We start from the raw sequence: 17,890 nt of genomic DNA, 5'->3' as shown, positions 1-17,890 counted from the left end.
ATTCTACAACTGTCTTTCTCAGTTTGAATCTATGCCCCCCCCCCTCAGATTTGTAACCTGAGCAAGAGGAAGAATCCCATCAGCAATGGATTGAGAATGGATTGAGCCTGCTCAATCCATTCAAGGCTTTATGCACCTCAATCAGATCGCCTCGCAGGTGCCTAGTTTCCAGAAGCTGCAATTTTCAGAATTTAATAAGCCTTTCTTCATAAGAGCACCCCTTTGTTCCCTTCACCGGTCTTGTTGCCCTTCTCTGTACTAATTCTAGCAACTACATCCTTCCTAAAATGAGGCTTCCTGACCTGTACAGATACTGTTATTACTCAAGGTGTGGCCTGACCATTGCCTTGTACAAGGGGATAATCACCTCCTTTTCCCTGCTCGCAAAATTCCTGTATATCCTTGACAAGACCCCGCGACCTACTCTGGCAGCCTGTCCGGACTGCTCAGAAAATTTCATATCTGACTGCATAGTTACTCCTAGGTCTCTTTCATTCTTTTTTTTTTTTTTTTTTTCATGTAAACCCCAAACATGACAGGTATTAGAACCTATAGTACTTAGTACCGTGCTTGGGTTGGAGGTTGAGAAGACGAAAGAAGATATTTGTTGATATTGGACTTGAACTTCTGTAGCCTGTAATTTTCAGGAAATACGTATGAAGGAAGGTTGTTCCAGAAAACGGCAGTTGCACGAATAAACGAGGAAGATAAAAAGTTGGTTCTGTGAGTTTGAAGTTGGACAGCAAACGGATGTTGGCTGGTGGCGGCACGTGTTCGGACTGTTTTGAAAGAGAGAGCAGGAATTATAGAAGACAATTCAGAAGAACAGTGCCCATGGAAGTATCTGTAGAACAGGCATGCAGCAGAAACAGTACGTCTATGAGACAGCGAGTCAGAGAGACTGTTAGAGATGAGTCATTAATTAACCTAACTGCCCTCTTCTGAACGGAATCAAGAAGCCTGAGAGAGGTTTTCGGGGCACCACCACAGATGTGGGAACAATATTCCATGGCAGGGCAGATTTGTGATTTATAAAGAGTGAACAGCTGTTTGGAAGAAAAGTAGCACCAAGAGTGAAAGAGAGAACCGTTTTTTGTGATGCAGAGGAAGCGATATTTGTAATGTGCTTGTGCCAAGAGAGATTAGAAGTCAGGTAATCCCCAAAAGAGAGATATCTTGCCTAGAAATTGGAGTGTCACCAAATATAAGTATAGGAGCAGAAGAATCCTTTTTGCAAGATATAAGACAAGACTGAGTTTTAGAAGGATTGAAATCAACTAAGTTGTCTTTGCCCCACTGGAGAATTTACCTGGAGATCAGCATTTAAGGAATTAGTAGCAGATTTTCGAGAAGTTGAAGCTGATTGAGCAGGACAAGGATTCTCAAAATGGAAAGGGGAATGCACTGTACTATCATCAACAAAACTATGGATAGGATTTCCAGTCAATGGAAGGAGGTCATTAATATACAGGAGGGAAAGAACTGAACCTTGGGCGGACACCGGCATTAGTGGAGAAGTTAGAAAACAGAGAGCCATCTACCATCACCCTCAGTGAGCAATCAGAGAGAAAACTGGATAACGAATTACAAAAAACAGTTGGCAAACCATACGATGGAAGCTTGCTTAGGAGAAATTTATGCCAAACACGATCAAAAGCCTTTGAGATGTCAAGAGCAAATGCTCGTGTTTCACCAAACTTTTCTATTGAATTAGTCCTTAAATGGGTAACATAAGCCAGAATATCACCAGTGGATCGACACTGACTGAATCCATACTGATGATCGTTGATCAGATGGAAGGTTTCTAGGTAGTTTAAGAGTTGGAGGTTAATTGATTTCTCCATTACTAGTAGTAGAATTAATTGCAGTGGGACGATAATTGGATGGGAGGGATTTGTCACCCTTTTTAGGAACTGGCTGGATATGAGCAAATTTCCAAGCAGAAGGAAAAACACCTTTGGAATAACAAAGTGAAAAAAGGTGGCAAAGAATAGGAGTAAGTTCAGGAGCACAGGTTTTGAGAACAAGTGGAGAAATACCATCTGGACCTGGAGCTTTCTTAGCATAAAGATTCGTCAAAATCCTTCTGACATCTTTTTGACGGAAGACTACAGGAGGCATTGAATGGAGCGTGTTGGGAATGGTGGGTGGTGTTTACCAAGATCATTAATACATGAGTTGGAAGAAAAATGGGATGCTAGCAGTGACAACGGAACCATCTGGTTTGGACAGAGGTGGGAGCAGAGATGGACAAAAGTTGCGGCCAATAGCTTTGACAAGAGACCAGAATGCTTGGGCAAGAAGCAAGTTTTCTACTCTTAGCCTGTTCAAACTCTAGTTTTGACTGATTAATAACTGCTTTAAAAATGTTGTGAGCTTTGGTGTAGGCAGAAAATGAAACTGAAGAATTAGAAACAAGCCAATTATGATATACAATGTTCTTCTCCTGAACAGCCTTAGCACATTTATTGGAAAACCAAGGTTTAGATAAAGGACGAGATTTTAAAGTGAAGTGTGGGATAAAAGATTCCATTCCTGCAAGAATAATTCCACTGACATGATCTGAACAAACATTGACATCAGAAGCTTTGAAACAGCAATCTGACCAAGGAAAAGAAGAAAAGAAATCTCGCAGGTCATCCCATTTTGCATTCTTGTAATGCCAAATAATGCAGGGTTGAGAATAGCCATGAGATAAAGGCTCCATTGGAGAAGAGACAATCACGAAGTTGTGATCTGAGGTGCCTAAAGGACCTCTCACTTCGACTGTGTATTTAGAAGGGTTGTTTGTGAGAAAAAGATCAAGTGTGTTGGCTGTATGGTTAGGATTGTCCTGTATTCTTGTAGGTAAATGAACAATCTGTGCAAGATCATTAGTAATTGCAAAAGCCTCAGCATCTCGACCAGCTGGGTCGGCATGACTAGAAAACAGAAGCCAGCTGGAGTTGAGAACATTAAAATCACCAAGGAAAATTACCTCACTGTTAGGAAAGTTGGACAGGAGAAAGGCAAGTTGCAAAGAGAGGAAGTCAAAGAGCTCCAAGTGATTAATGGAGTTGGGAGAATGGTAGAGACAACAGATGAATTTGACACAATGAGGTAGAAAGATTTTAAGCCAGAGAAGATCGAAAAGAGGAGATTTCAAATTACCAAATCTCTGACAAGGAATATCGGAACGGTCATATCCGCAAGTACCACCTTTGAGGCGAAAGGAATCATAGAGCGAATAATTTGGGCAACTGTGATGAGCAGTAGTTGAATCAACTGATAACTGAGATTCTGTCAGAAAAAGTACATGGGGTTTGGCAGACTGCAAGTGGAAATGGACATCGTTGAGATTAGAATTGAGACTACGTATATTTGGAAATGAATTAGGTAGTGTTTGGGAGGTTTAGATCTTTTCGCAGATAAGCTTACTCTATTAGTTTGACAATTCATGGTGTATTCAATAGTAAGAAAAAGTGGGTGGGACATGCTGTATGAAGTAATGAAATTTTTGGATATGGCGTACACACGGTAAGAATATACCCAGATCCTTGACATAATGTGGCCTCAACAATGCCCCCCCCCCCCTCCTCATACACACTACTTGGACTCCCTCCAGTCACTATATGGCAGAGTAGAGGTAGCAAGATCATCCGGAAGCTTCCTAGAGAGTTACCAATAGGTTTGGTCCAGTGTGCTAACTAGCGCCGGCCTGTGAACACCGTTTTAGAGCTGTACCCTCGAAATGTAAGGAAGATTGGATCTTGCCATGATGTCCATCATAACCTCAAAAGTCATCAGTCATACTGCATGATGGAAGAGATGGGGAAGGGTTGACCGGAACTTAGCTCTGGAGACTAAACATGGCTTCCACCACTTCAAGCCTCCAATAAGCAAAGTGGTGGTATTGCACCAGTTGATGGTCATCTACAACCTAGTATTGCCTGATCACACAGAGGGGTGGCATTCGTCCGTGTGATGTGGGCGCCACACCTCGACCCCTGCTTACGTTGGTTCATATCTGGATGGTCACCCAGATGTGCTTGTGCATTTAGGTTATACCCAGGATTACTAACAGTACCACCATTGTGAACGTGCGAACAGAGGATTTGGCTGTCACAGACCATCCGGACTTCACCAAAATTGGGTCTACTTGACTTGGATGTCACCCGAATAACAGATCCATCAGTGTTTTAGTCTCCCAGGTAGCCAGCTGTTGGTACGTTTCTCTGGAGTTACTTCTACCCATATGCAGTACTTTGCATTTGTCAATATTAAGCTTCAATTGCCACTTCTCAGCCCATCTACCCAACCTGTCTGGATCCTGTTACAGCAGCATACTGTCATTGACAGTACTGTTATTAACAACCGTACCAACCTTTGTATTATCTCCAAACTTTGGCATTAAGCTTGATATATCTTCATCAATATCATTGATAAATATACAAAACAACAATGGGGGCAACACCGAACCCTGAGGGACACCACTAATAACATTAGTCCCCGTACAGCAGTAATCATTGATTACCGCTCTCTGGGTTTGGCATTCCTCCATGAAGTGTGGCACCCACACCACATGGAAGAATACCGCCCTTCTGTGTTATCAGGCAATACTAGGTGGTAGATGACTCTCATCAACCAGTGCCATAATGCTCCAATTTGTACAGCAGTAGTCTTCCATGTGCAACAGTATCAAAAGCTTTCCTAAAATCCAAGTACAGGCATACCTCTGATAACGAAGCTTCGATATAACGAAGTCCGCAATTTCAAGCCCCATTTAACATAAAAAAAATATTCCAGTTTAATCACCTGAAATCTAAACAAACTGACGAAATTACGGAAACCTTTTGGGCTTCTCGTGGTTGGTTCGAGAAATTTAAAAAACGGGCCAGGGTTCATAGTGTAAAATTAACAGGAGAAGCCGCAAATAAGTTTTCAGAAAAACTAAAGGAAATTGAACGTGAAAATTTTCCACCAAATTTGGTGTTCAGTGTTGACGAAAGCGGTTTGTTCTGGAAACGGCTACCAACAAAAAGTTTCATTTCTATTGAAGAAAAACCAGCTGCTGGGTTCAAAGCAGCTAAAGACCGTTTAATGTTACAATTTCGATCAAATGCCTCTGGCGATTATAAATTAAAATTGTTATTAGTTTACCATTCAGAAAATCCGAGGGCGTTAAAAGGTAACATAAAAATGAATTTACCTGTAATATGGAAAGCAAATAGAAAAGCGTGGGTTACCAAGGAGTTATTTACTGATTGGTTTGTTAACCACTTTTATCCTGAAGTAAAACGGTATTGTCAAAAAAACAACTTTGAAGAAAAAGCTCTTTTGTTGTTAGACAATGCTCCGGGACATCCTACTGATCTTAACACGTTGGACACATGCATTCCTGTCAAAGTTGTGTTTCTTCCAGCAAACACAACTTCTCTGATTCAACCATTGGATCAGGGAGTGATAGCATCATTTAAAGCTTATTATCTGCGTCGAACATTAAGCAATTTAACTGACTAGAGGATAAAGAGGAAATGACAGTTAAAACTTTTTGGAAAAACTACACCATTAAAAAGGCAATTGAAAACATTGACAGTTCTTGGAAAGAAGTCACTAAGAAATGCTTAAATGGAGTTTGGTGCAAAATATGGCCAGAAGTTGTACTAGAAGAAGAAAATAGCATCCAAGAAATTAGAAATGAAGTTCTCCAGATGGCTCAATCAATAGGTTTCGAAAATGTCGATGAAGAGGATGTTAGAAATTTATTGAATGCAGAAGATGATGGTTTTTCAGTGGAAGATTTAGAAAACCTTGTTAGCAACGAAGACAAAGATAATGAAGACGAAGTTAAAGAAGTTCCTGCCGAAAAAGTGTTAACAAACAAAGATTTAAAAAGCTGCTTAAATGACATTGAAAACGTTTAAATTTTTTTAGTGAAAATGATCCTGATTTAGGAAGAAGTTTTATTGTTAAGCGATCAGTGTTAAATGCAATAACTCCGTATAGGCAATTGTTAAATGAAAGAGAAAAAAAGCATAAGCAATCAACTTTAGACTCATATTTTAAAATGTGATTTCACTTTGTATGTAAGTTAAATGTTTATTTAATAAAACTTTTCTTTGTTCGAAAAAAAAGCTTTTCATTTTCTTTACGTAGGAACGTATCCCTATTCTGGCCATAGTATTTTTACCTCTGAAAACGAAGTTTCGCTTAACGAAGTAATTTCGTGGAACGCATCCTATTCATTATTCGAGGTATGCCTGTATATGATATCAAAATTATTTTTGCATCCAGTTCCTTTGTGACCATATCATAGTATCCAATCAAATTGGTCAGATAAGACTTCGCCTTGACAAACCCATGCTGTGTCTGAATTATTTCTGCTGTCTTGTGACTCCATTTGTTTCCCTGGAAAATAATGGAGTCACTGGTTAAAGAAGGGAACAGAAGTCAAACTAACATTAGCATTAGCAGAGGCATATGATGCAAGAAAGCAAGCTTATTCAGCATCAGCCAAAAAAAAAAAAAAAACCCCACTCCCATTTCACCCATCTGTTCGTTCGAAATACCTGTCCAGTTGAGCTTTAAATTTGTTTAGGCTATCAACTTCTAGAACAAGTGATGGAAGTCGGTTCCACCAACCAACCACCCGCTGGCCAAAGGCAAATTTCCGCACATCTATCCGACATCCGTCCTTCCTCAATTTGAATTTATGCCCTCTGAGGTGATTATTCTGAGCAAGATGAAGAATCCCATTGGCATTGAGCATGCTCAAACCATTCAAAGCCTTATACACCTCTATCAGATCACCTCGCCGGTGCCTAGTCTCCAGACTCTGTAATTTGCAAAACTTAAGCCTTTCTTCGTAAGAGCAACCCTTTGTTCCATTCACTAATCTTGTTGCCCTTCTCTGTACCCGTTCCAGCAGTTCTACATCCTTCTTGAAATGAGGCCTCCAGACCTGTATACAGTACTCAAGATGTGGCCTAACCATTGCCTTATACAAGGGAATAATCACCTCCTTATCCCTGCTAGAAAAATTCCTGTATATCATTGACAAGACACCAAGAGCTACTCTTGCAGCTTGTCTGCACTGCTCAGAGAACTTCATATCTGCCTGCACAATTACCCCCAGGTCCTTTTCATTCTCCACCACTGTCAGTGTAGTACCGCAGAGTTGATACGTTGCTCTGGGGTTACTGTTTCCCATATGTAGTACTTTACATTTGTCAATGTTAAACTTCATTTGCCACCTCTCAGCCCATCTGTTCAACCTTTCCAGATCCTGTTGCAGCAGCATAGCGTCAGTAGTGTCCTTAACGACCCTGCCAACCTTTGTATCATCTGCAAACTTGGACATTAAACTTGATATCCCATCATCAATATCATTCATAAACACCGAAAACAACAACGGACCCAACACTGAACCTTGAGGAACTCCACTAATAACATTAGTCCACGTTGAGCAGTGTCCATTGATTACCACTCTCTGTCTTCTGCCACTCAACCAACCCCTTATCCATAGCAGCAATTTGCCTCCAATGCCACACTGCTCCAATTGTGCAGCAGTCTTCCATGTGCAACAGTATCAAAAGCCTTTCTAAGATCCAAATATATAATATCAAAGTTATTCCCTGCATCCAGTTCTTTTGTGACTACATCATAGTATCCAATCAAATTGGTCAGGCAAGACCTGCCCTTAACAAAACCATGCTGCGTCTGAGCTATAACTGAATTCTTGTCTAGATGATCCTGCAGTGCTTCTTTAACCAGTGCCTCCATTAATTTACCTGGAACAGAAGTTAAACTAAGAGGTCTATAATTACTTGTGTCAGCCTTTGATCCTCCTTTGTGAATTGGGGTTACATTTGCACATCTCCAGTCTATGGGTACCTCCCCTGAGTCCAAAGAAGCTCTCATAATTATGGCTAGGGGTTTGCATACTTCCTTTGCTGCCTCCTTTAATATAACTGGATAGATCCCATCCACCCCAGGTGCCTTTTTTATGTTTATCCTCAACAATCTCTCCTCCACTTTCCTCTCAGTTATTACAAAATCATCCAGCTCACTGCCAATGTTTACTTTACCTACATCATTCTCCTTCCTGAATAACTCCTCATGCGTGAATGTAGATGCAAAATACTCGTTTAGATTGTTAGCCACCTGAGCAGGATCCTCAACTGTTGAACCATCAATATCCAGTGGACCAATCTGATTCATCCCTTTCCTTCTCGAGTTCAAATATGTAAAGAACTCTTTTCTGTTTTTCTTTGCATCCTTTGCCAAGGATTTTTCGTAGTCTGACTTTGCCTGCCTAATCTCCTTTGTGACTTGGTTACAGACCAACTTATATCTATCATAGGCTTCCATGTCACCCATTAATTTGTATGTATCCCATGCATTTTTCTTCTCTGCCACATGTCTCATTAATTCATCTGACAACCATTTAGGCCTAAACCTTGAACAATATTTCTTAGTTGGTATGTAAAGCCTGGTAGCCTCCAAGATTAGTTCCTTGAATGCTTCCCATTTTGAGTTTGCTGTTGGTAACATCATCAGTTGGTCCCACTGTATAGAATTTAAATACTGTCTCAGACCATCATAGTCGCCTTTACGAAAACAAAAACCCTTCCCTTTACCTCTGATGGTAGTTACCTCCTTGAGTAAATCTCCCTTCAACACACTGTGATCACTGCCACCTAGTGGTTCATTTATCTGCAGATTCTTAATGCATGAAGAATCACTACTGATAATCAGATCAAGAGTATTGCTCCCTCTTGTTGCCTCACGAACATGCTGATGTAGAAAACAATCATCCAATAAATCAACAAAAGCCTTGCTAGTGTGCGAGTGACCAATCCACAAATTCCAGTCAATATCTGGGAAATAACAGGTCTGTAATTACTTGTGTAACCCTCTGATTCCCCCTTTGTGAATTGGAAATACATATGCATATCTTCAGTCATTGTCTTAACAATTTAGTCATGATATTTTTCTGTTTCCTGAGAGGAACAAAATTTTATTCTGCAACTGTGGGTGCATCTTTCAATTATAGCATATAATTGTGTGAGTAAAGCTGTTCATCATCCACTAATTCAAGATCAGCATTTTTTTAGAAATGCATTACTGTAAAATCGTGCGTGCGTGCGTGCGTGCATGTGTAAGCGAGTAATCTCTTTTTTTTTACTTGTATTTTATGTTATCCATTTGCATTTAAAATCCCTCAGGGATCACTTATTGGATTCATCCAGGTGTAATAATTTTTTTTTAACTCAGAAGATCAATAAATCAGGAAACTACTTAATGTTAATTTTAAAAAATGGCACATATAGGTTGAGCAGAATTTTTGAAGTCAATCGAAGGAGCTTCGCTTGGAAATTAACCTGTACATGGGCATGCCTGTGAGTCTGTGCAGCTACATGTTTATTGCTGCTGTTGGAATGATTATGTGAAATAGGCTTGTGGTGCTACCTATGACTCCAGTGATATAGATTACCAACCCCTGATTTAGAATGACACTTGACTCAAATTTTTGTTTTAAAGGGTTTTTTGTTTTGGTTTGGATTTTTGCTTTGCCTACTCAGAGATAATCATTTTTATGGATTGATCTGGAAGTAATTATTATCTGGTGAGTATGAGCTTGGCAAACCCAGGGTCCTGAGTTGGAAATAATTTTTCTCCTTCTTGGTGATTCCCTTATACCTCTCTCTCTCACTCAGGATAACACGGGAATTTTTATTATTTTTATTTTTTTTTTGGCTGGTGCCACATAAGCCTCAGACTTCCTTGCGCCATATGGCTAATAATAATAATAATAGAGTGATATTTGCAATAAAATTTGAAATCTTATTTGTTTTAATAAATTTTACTGTCATTTTTGCATTTATCTTTGTCCCTTGTGCAAATATTATGTTGCCTACTATTCTTTTCTCTCTCTCTCTCTCTCTCTCTCTCTCTCTCTCTCTCTCTCTCTCTCTCTCTCTCTGTCTGTCTTTTGTGTGCACACACACATGCACACAATTATCCATGATTTTCCACAGTAATTGTATTATGTTTATATTAAAATACATATTATTTACATATAGGTTCAGCCCCTTTACCACTACGCAAGAAACAGCAAAGTATCTATCTAGAAACTGATTTGGATACAATGGAAACAAGGGATTTAGCTGCAACTGGTTTAGGAAATCGTTTTGATATACCACTTTATGCCAATGCTGAGGAAATTTCTATGGTAATATTTTCTTTTAACATTCGTGTACAGGTACTTCCCAACTTTACAAGTTAATTCATTCCTAGTGTGCACTCGTAAAGTGGAAATTTATTGCCCATAGACGTAATGTTAAAAACGGGTTATGTTCTCAACAGTGAAATTTGACAATATTAATGTTAAATAAAGGTCAACAAAACAATGATTTATTTATCCAAAGGAATGAAAACATAACCTTTAAAATCAAGCAAATTATAATAATAAAGAAATTATTTATGTCATACAAATGTTAAAGAATGTTTATTCTTAATCATCATCGATTAAATGCACACTTGTCGATGGTTCAACACTCACTGTTGGCTCGAAACTCGTTGTTGGTTTGTTGGAAGCGCACAAGGAGTCATCTTCTTTGGAAATGCTTCAAGAGTTGTTTGTTTCCAAGACAATCTTTTCTTTTCTTTATAAATTTCATGATAGCTTGCATAAACATTTTTTTTCAATCTGTAGCAACTTTTCTAGTGCACTCGAAAATCCCAGTTGCTTTTTTTGTGTTTAAAAAGCTTTGTCAAGCCCCCCCCTTGAGAGTGAAGAAATGAACAGGAATTTCAGATATTAAATCTTCTTTTTCCTTTCTTCACATTTTGCCTTTTGAAGGAGGTCTTCATTTGTGAGCTGCCCATTGTGTGCTTGAAGCAGATCAGTGATGTGAGTTGTAGAAACCTTTAGCTACAATTTGTTAGCAATATTAGTGACCATGTCTGTTTCATTTTGTACGATCTCTGCTGCTTCTTCAAAACCTTCAAAGTTATCAAAAACTGATGACAGTTTATTCTAAACACTCTTCTTGTTCTTCTCTGTAATTTTGTCCCAGGCTCGTTTTATTATTTTGATTACATCTAAAATATAGAATTCCTTCCAAAATTCTTTAAGAGTTGGACCTCCCTACTATCTCTGTCTAAACAAACAAACAAATGCACAGTAGTAACACATAATACACAGTGTTGTATAGCTATGCACGTGGTTTGAAATGCCGTAAACTTGTAAAGCAGGAACTGCCTGCATATATTTTATATGAATATGTAAATTTTAAATTGCTTTTGTACATTTCTCGATGTATTTCAGGTAACAACAGAAGCAGTTGGTGATAGAACAGATCACTTTATGGAACTCTCTAAATCTCCTGGAATTGAAGTTTTGTCATCTAACACAGTAAATGACGATAGTGAATATTTTCCTCAAGATATCAATGAAGCTGATGATAGAATGAAGAGATTTTATGGTAGTAATTTTTTTACTGATTAACATATTTATAAGTGTTTCTTTTTCTTAATCACTTTTTCCTTGCATTTTATTGTGATTCTCTTTCTGTTTATAATGAGGTTATTCCTGTTTCCTTTTTTCATCACCTCACTATCTCAAAATTTTATTTCTTGAAATACGAAGTGGACACAACTGCAAGCAATTTCTTGAATCGGGTACTTCTTGGAAGGAGTGGTGGAAGAATATAAGTAAATTCACAATAGAGTTGTTAATTGTAGCAGATACTACTTAGTTACAGAATGTCCACTTTATTTGTGTCTTTAAACAAGTTAGTTAATTTCAATCCTTCTGAAACTCAGTGTTGCCTTATATCTTGCAAAAAGGATTCTTCTGCTGTTATGGTTACCTTTGTTGACACACAAATTTCTATACAAAATCACATATCTCTTTTAAGAATTACCATAACTTCTAACGGCACCTCCGTAGCCAGGTGGGAAGGAGCAGCAGTGCGTAGCACATGCTTCTTGATTAGACCGGGGTTCGAGGCCGTCACCACCAAATACAGAAAGGTCAGGGAATGACCACCGCATATTCCCGGAGCAATATGGTCTTAGTTGCTAATGCTCCAAATAACAAACAAACAAACATCCATGACTTCTAATCTTCTCCCTCTTGGCATAAGCACATCACAAGTATTCCTTCTCCTGCATCTAAAAAATTAGGTTTTCTCTTTCACCCTTTGCTTTACTTTTCTTCTAAACAGCTATTCATTCTGTGCAAATCTTAAATCCACTTTACCATGGAATATTGTTCCCACATCTGGGGTGGTGCACCCATAACCTCTCATAGGCTTCTCCACTCTTTGTCGTATGGACATTCTGTCTGCATGCCTTTTCTATAGATACTTCCATGGGCACTGTTGTTCTGAATTAGCCTCTCTCTCTCTCTCTCTCTCTCTCCCCCCCCTCCCCCCCCAAACCACTCCAAATACACGCCGTAATCAGTCAGCATCCTTTTACTGTCCAACTTCATACTCACAGAATCAACTTTTCTTCTTCCTCATTTATTCATTAAACTTCACTTTTCTGGAACAGCCTCCATACATATTTTCTGAAAATTACAATCTACAGAAATTCATGTGTAATGTTAACAGGTACCTTCTTCCATCTTCTCAACATTCATTGTAGGTTCTAATTCCTTTCATGTTTTGGGTTTTCTTAAAAAAACCAATGAAAAAAGAAAATGTATCCAAATATTTACAATCTTATAATCACTATAAGAAAGAAGTACAATAAACCCTTGCTTTAATGGACTTGGGAAATGATGGACTGGTTCCACTGCATGGGATCTAGTGACATAATGGCCTAAGTCTGTTGGTATTTACTAACAGTTTAAATATTTTACAATAAAGCAACGAACCAGAGATTAGGGATTTTCCTCACCATCCATCAGCCTACTTGGCATGTCACACACATGTATGGAGTCATCTCAACCTCCAGCAAGGTTGAGAGCTTTTCAGACTATTAATATCTTCTTCTTCTTCACACAATAAGAGCAGTAAAATTCAGTATTATAGCATTTAACTTTTTTTTATTTCATAGTATAGCAACATTTTTTCATAATATTCATCCAACTTTGGTGACTGTGTTTATTTCTTTTAAGTTTAGCAGGTCTCCATGTAGTACACTAAAATTGAGATTCTATTGTAATTTTTTTTAAATACCATAAAAGTAATTTTTTCATTAAAATTATTTACAAATACTGAAAGTACATTATTTAAAAATACTAAAAACATTTTTTATGTTATTCATTTTACACTAATAAAATTAAAATTACCACAATAATAATATTCTTACTAAAAAGAAGAGTACAGGAAGGGTCCAGAATTATATTTTTAATAAAAATAAAACACATATCAAAATGCTTTATTTTGAGATTCTTTTTCCCTAGATTTTAAAATATAAATGTGGTTATTGACTTGTGAATGTTAAAAATCATTTCCAATAGAAAAAAGTGTTAATAAATGTAATCTTTTTTTGTAATATTGTTGAGGATAAATAATGTGTATACTGATGTACAAATATATTGACATGTATAATATGTAAATAGTCAGAGGCACCCTTAAGATTGTGCAACCCTGAGCCTCTGCCTTTCTCACCAGAAACTTGAGGTGTTCCTGCCTCTATTGATACTGATCCCTCATAATAAATGAACCTTATAGGACTCATTACACCTCTTAACCTTCATACTGTTATGATGTCTGTCTTTTACTGGTTGTTATTGTGACCACCTTTTCTCTTATATAGAAAATAGGACTGTTAAATTTATTTAAAATTTATCTAGTCACATGACTGCATTTTGGAAGGATGACTAATGGCCAGTAGCTGAGAATTTCTGGGTAACAGTAGCAAAATTCTTTGCAGCATCCCTGCATGTAACTACAAAACAATCTAGGTTCAGCTGATTTTGGCATTGATTAGCCTTCTTGGGATGCCTTTCAAAGTTTGTTCATTAACACTTGTAAAGTAAAAATGAATATCTTAGGCAAAATCATCTTTTCTCATTTGTCAGATTATGTTTATATCATGCTGTACAATATTTCCCTCTTCACCAGCAGATTTTATTAAGAATATCCAACTACAAGCTAATGTTATTTCCTACACCATCACTCAGAAATAGGAAGTACATCCTTCTGCAACTTGTAGCACAAAACACATTAGCTTTAGGATTATCTCAGAAATCTAGAAAAATGTGTTGAGTTTTACACTTCCTCACACCCTCATGTTATGTGTGTTCACTCTGCTTCTGATGTAGGGGTGTGCTATCATAATTAAATACAAAACATTTAAACAGTTCTTCATCTTCTGCCATCTTAGTAAACAAGTCCACACAGCCATAATGGATTGTACCATCTGCAACTTATATGGTTTTAAATGCAGTTGCATATGCAACACTCCACACTGTATTTTGCCATACACCAAATTGTGTGCTAGCCTGATATGCTAATTTTTGTCGACTGTGTGACACCCCTTCTCACTTCCTGAATAGTTTCGTCACTTTAGTAGACCTGCTTCTTACGATAGTGCACAGAACATCTGGAAGCCACAATTACCAGTCATACATTGAATAGCTGCATAGTGCATTTTTGTTGAATTTTTTTGAAATTGTTGCTTAATTTCCATGATAGACTGTTTCTTAAATTCAAGAAATGCATTGTGCTCTTTCTGTACCAGTGTACATCACTATTTCTGTTTACATTACAGCAGGGCTGCAGGGACTATCAGCAGTCAATAAAAAAATAAGCACAAAAATCTGCGAATTTAACTCTATTTTTACCAATATCAGTATGTGTTGACTTTAATGAACAAATTTACAAATTATTAAATTTGGGAAGCAACTTTTTTGGTTTGCCCTGAAAACTGAACCTCCCAAATCTATCAATCCATTACCTGGCACCTCCAGTTTTCTGGCTGTCTAAAATGGATGAATTGAGCAAACAACCCTGAAAAAGAAAATCAGCTGTGAAACCTCTATCTGAGAACTTGGTTATCAGATAGAGGTTTCAACCCCAGAGCTACATCTTCTCTCCCACTCAATTTTGTTAGGCTGCAGGATTGTATAATTACCATTCATGAACAAGATTAGCAAATCATTGATCATGTCCTGCCTGCTTAAGGGGAAGCTAACGTTGCATTTGCTCTAGGCACTGAAGTTTATAGGGGCTGCCAAAACTTGAAAGATTTTTTTTTTTTTTTTTTTTGATTTGGTAGTTGTTGGCGCATCGGCTTCTGTGGCCATATTGCACCTCCCAAGGTTTTTGCAGTACTTTGATCCAAGCCCGAGGCGGGAATCGAACCCGCGACCTTTGGGTTGCCGGGCAGGTACTTTACCCACTCGGCTAGCCCGGTCGGCAAAACTTGAAAGAGCAAGGAAAAAAGATATCACTAACAATCTTCTTGTATTTCTCCATTGTATCAGTGGTTATCCTTGACCTAACTTTTATTTATTTATTATTATTTTTTTTATATGTATATTTTAATTTTTTTTCCTCCACTCTTTTCTGTCCTCCCAGTCTCCATTCTTCAATTTCCTCTTTTTCATAAGCCACCCTCACTTCCTCTATCCATGTCCTTCTAGGGGGTGTCCATACCATTCTGATCTTTTTTATTCTATTTTGTCACTAACTAACAATCAAAAAGAAAAGTGAACCGTTTCAAAAAAAGGAATTCTATATAGAAAAATAGTGTGAATTTTTGACTGTTGAGTAAAACTGTTAAAGCAAATTTATCAGCCTACCTGATTATTTGGTACAACATTTTTACACAAATAAACAATACAAGTAAAGCCCTCTAAGACATCAATTTGAATATATCACAAGCTATCTCCCTGCTTTCAGAATGAATCAAATATGTTAAAAATTGCACAACAGGTAATAAATTTAAATGCCTTCTCAGTGATGCAAAAAATTCAGCAATTGAATTGAATTTGAGCAACGAGAATTCACCCCAATGAAGAATGTTTGATAATGAATACTAAGGCAAAGTTGAAATGATAGAGAAGGAAATTTTAAGATCCACTTTTTCAATATTTTAGACAACACAATCCAATTATTGAAAAACAGGTTTGAGTTGATCGTAAAGCATAATGATTAATTCCAATTTCTATACAATTTGAATTATTCCAAAGAAATGAGGTGCGCAGCAATTTTATGGATTTAGAAATTCTGCTAACAGATGGCAAACAGAAAGACATCCCTGGAATTGAGTTATGTGAAGAACTAAAATATTTGTGAAACTATTTCTCTAAGACAGTTATTCTCTACTGAAAATCTTGCAGTTTATGTGCTCAAGAAGTGAACAACATTGTTGGCAAATCTTTTTGTGGAATGGAGAATTCTTTTAATGTTGCCAGTATCAGTGGTCATCACAGAACATAGCTTTCCAAAGATGCAGTTAATCACAACTTATAACCATTACATAATTACACAAAATTTGTTGGATTGGGTTGACAGCCTTATCAGTTGAAACATGGGATGAAATTATCCAAATATTTGGGGCTGTTAAAGACCAGGAAAAGTTATCTTTGAAGGCAGAATTTCAAAAAGTATGTAATAATTAATAATACTTGCTTATGACAGTTAAATTAATAACTCCTATTTTTTTTTATTTAAGATTTTAATAAAATGAAGTCATCATCATCAAACTCTAAAGGCTTCGCCTTGTCGCTGCAACCATACATATCTGTCTTCTGCTGAACGTTTCATTTCCTCATATCCCCTAAAGTTCATTTTCCTCATTAGGTTTTCCAGAAATTTCTTCCTTGGTCATCCCCTTCCTTCCTTTCTTTCTTTTTCCTTCTGAGATATTCACTAAAAATTTGTTATGTCTTAAGGTGTGTCCTAAAAATTTAGATTGTCTTTTTTGCCACAGTCGTGAGTAGCTGCCGCTTTTCTTGCATCTCGTTCAAGACAGATTTGTTGGATTGTTGCTCAGTCCAGCTAATCCTCAACATCCTCCTCCAGATCCACATCTCCAAAGCCTCTAGTCTCTTGATAGCATAATGTCCAAGTTTCACTTCCATACAGCAGCACATGCCAAATGATTGACATGACAAACTTTTTCCTGGTCTCCCTGTCGATGTGTCTGCTAGTTAGAATATTTTGCTTGTTACTGAAAGCTTGCTTGGCAAGGGTAATTCTTCTTCTGATCTCTGTAGCGTGCCAGTTGTCCTGGGTAATGAAATTCCCCAAATAACAAAACTGTTTCACTTGTTCCACTCTGTTGTTCCCCATTTTGATGTTTGTTTGAGGTTGTTCATCATTCTTGATGACGACAAGTATTTTAGTCTTTTGTGCATTTATCTTTAGATGTGAATCTTGTTGTTGTTGTTATTTGGTTTTTGGGAGCATTAGCAACTAAGGCCATGCAGAAAGGTCAGGGAATGACCACCAGCGGTGGTCATTCCCTGACCTTTCTGCATCCTCCGTATTTGGTGGTCACGGGCTCGAACCCCGGTCTAATCAAGGAGCGTATGCTACGCACTGCTGCTCCTGCCCACCTGGCTATGGAGGCGCCGTGAATCTTGTAGCCTTTCCAACATCTCACACAGCTCCTGCTTTGAGTCAGCTAATAATTCTATGTTGTCCGCAAATCTGATGCAATGAATCTGTTGTCCATTAATCCTGATACCCTTTGCTTCCTGTTTCATTTTTGTTATGGATTCCTCGATGAACATGTTGAAAAGGTACGGGGATAAAGAGCAACCTTGACTCACACCTCTCCTGATCCTTGCTTCCTTTATGGTACCATTAATATCCATCTCAGTACGTTGTGTCTTGTACAGATGCAGGATAAGTCTTCTGTCTCTCCAGTCCAGGCCAAAGTTTTTCATGACTCTGAACACACACAAAGGCACCTCATTAGCCAGGTGGGCAGGAGCAGC

General features: G+C 37.9%; 1 protein-coding gene across 3 annotated transcripts in view; it reads left to right on the top strand.

Moving 5' to 3' along the window:
• Positions 1-17,890, top strand: part of kmr (pleckstrin homology domain-containing family A member kramer) — a 666,551-nt gene that overhangs the window by 506,671 nt on the left and 141,990 nt on the right. For all 3 annotated transcript variants that reach the window (XM_090386565.1, XM_090386564.1, XM_090386566.1), the window contains exons 19-20: positions 10,065-10,213; positions 11,312-11,468. In XM_090386565.1, the coding sequence (XP_090242691.1) occupies positions 10,065-10,213; positions 11,312-11,468 (306 nt within the window). The remainder of the gene's footprint in view (positions 1-10,064; positions 10,214-11,311; positions 11,469-17,890) is intronic.

Source organism: Mastigoproctus giganteus, chromosome 12 (assembly GCF_048544385.1).
Source record: "Mastigoproctus giganteus isolate SK-2022 chromosome 12, ASM4854438v1, whole genome shotgun sequence".
Taxonomy (NCBI): domain Eukaryota; kingdom Metazoa; phylum Arthropoda; class Arachnida; order Uropygi; family Thelyphonidae; genus Mastigoproctus; species Mastigoproctus giganteus.
This window is presented reverse-complemented; position numbering and strand designations above follow the sequence as displayed.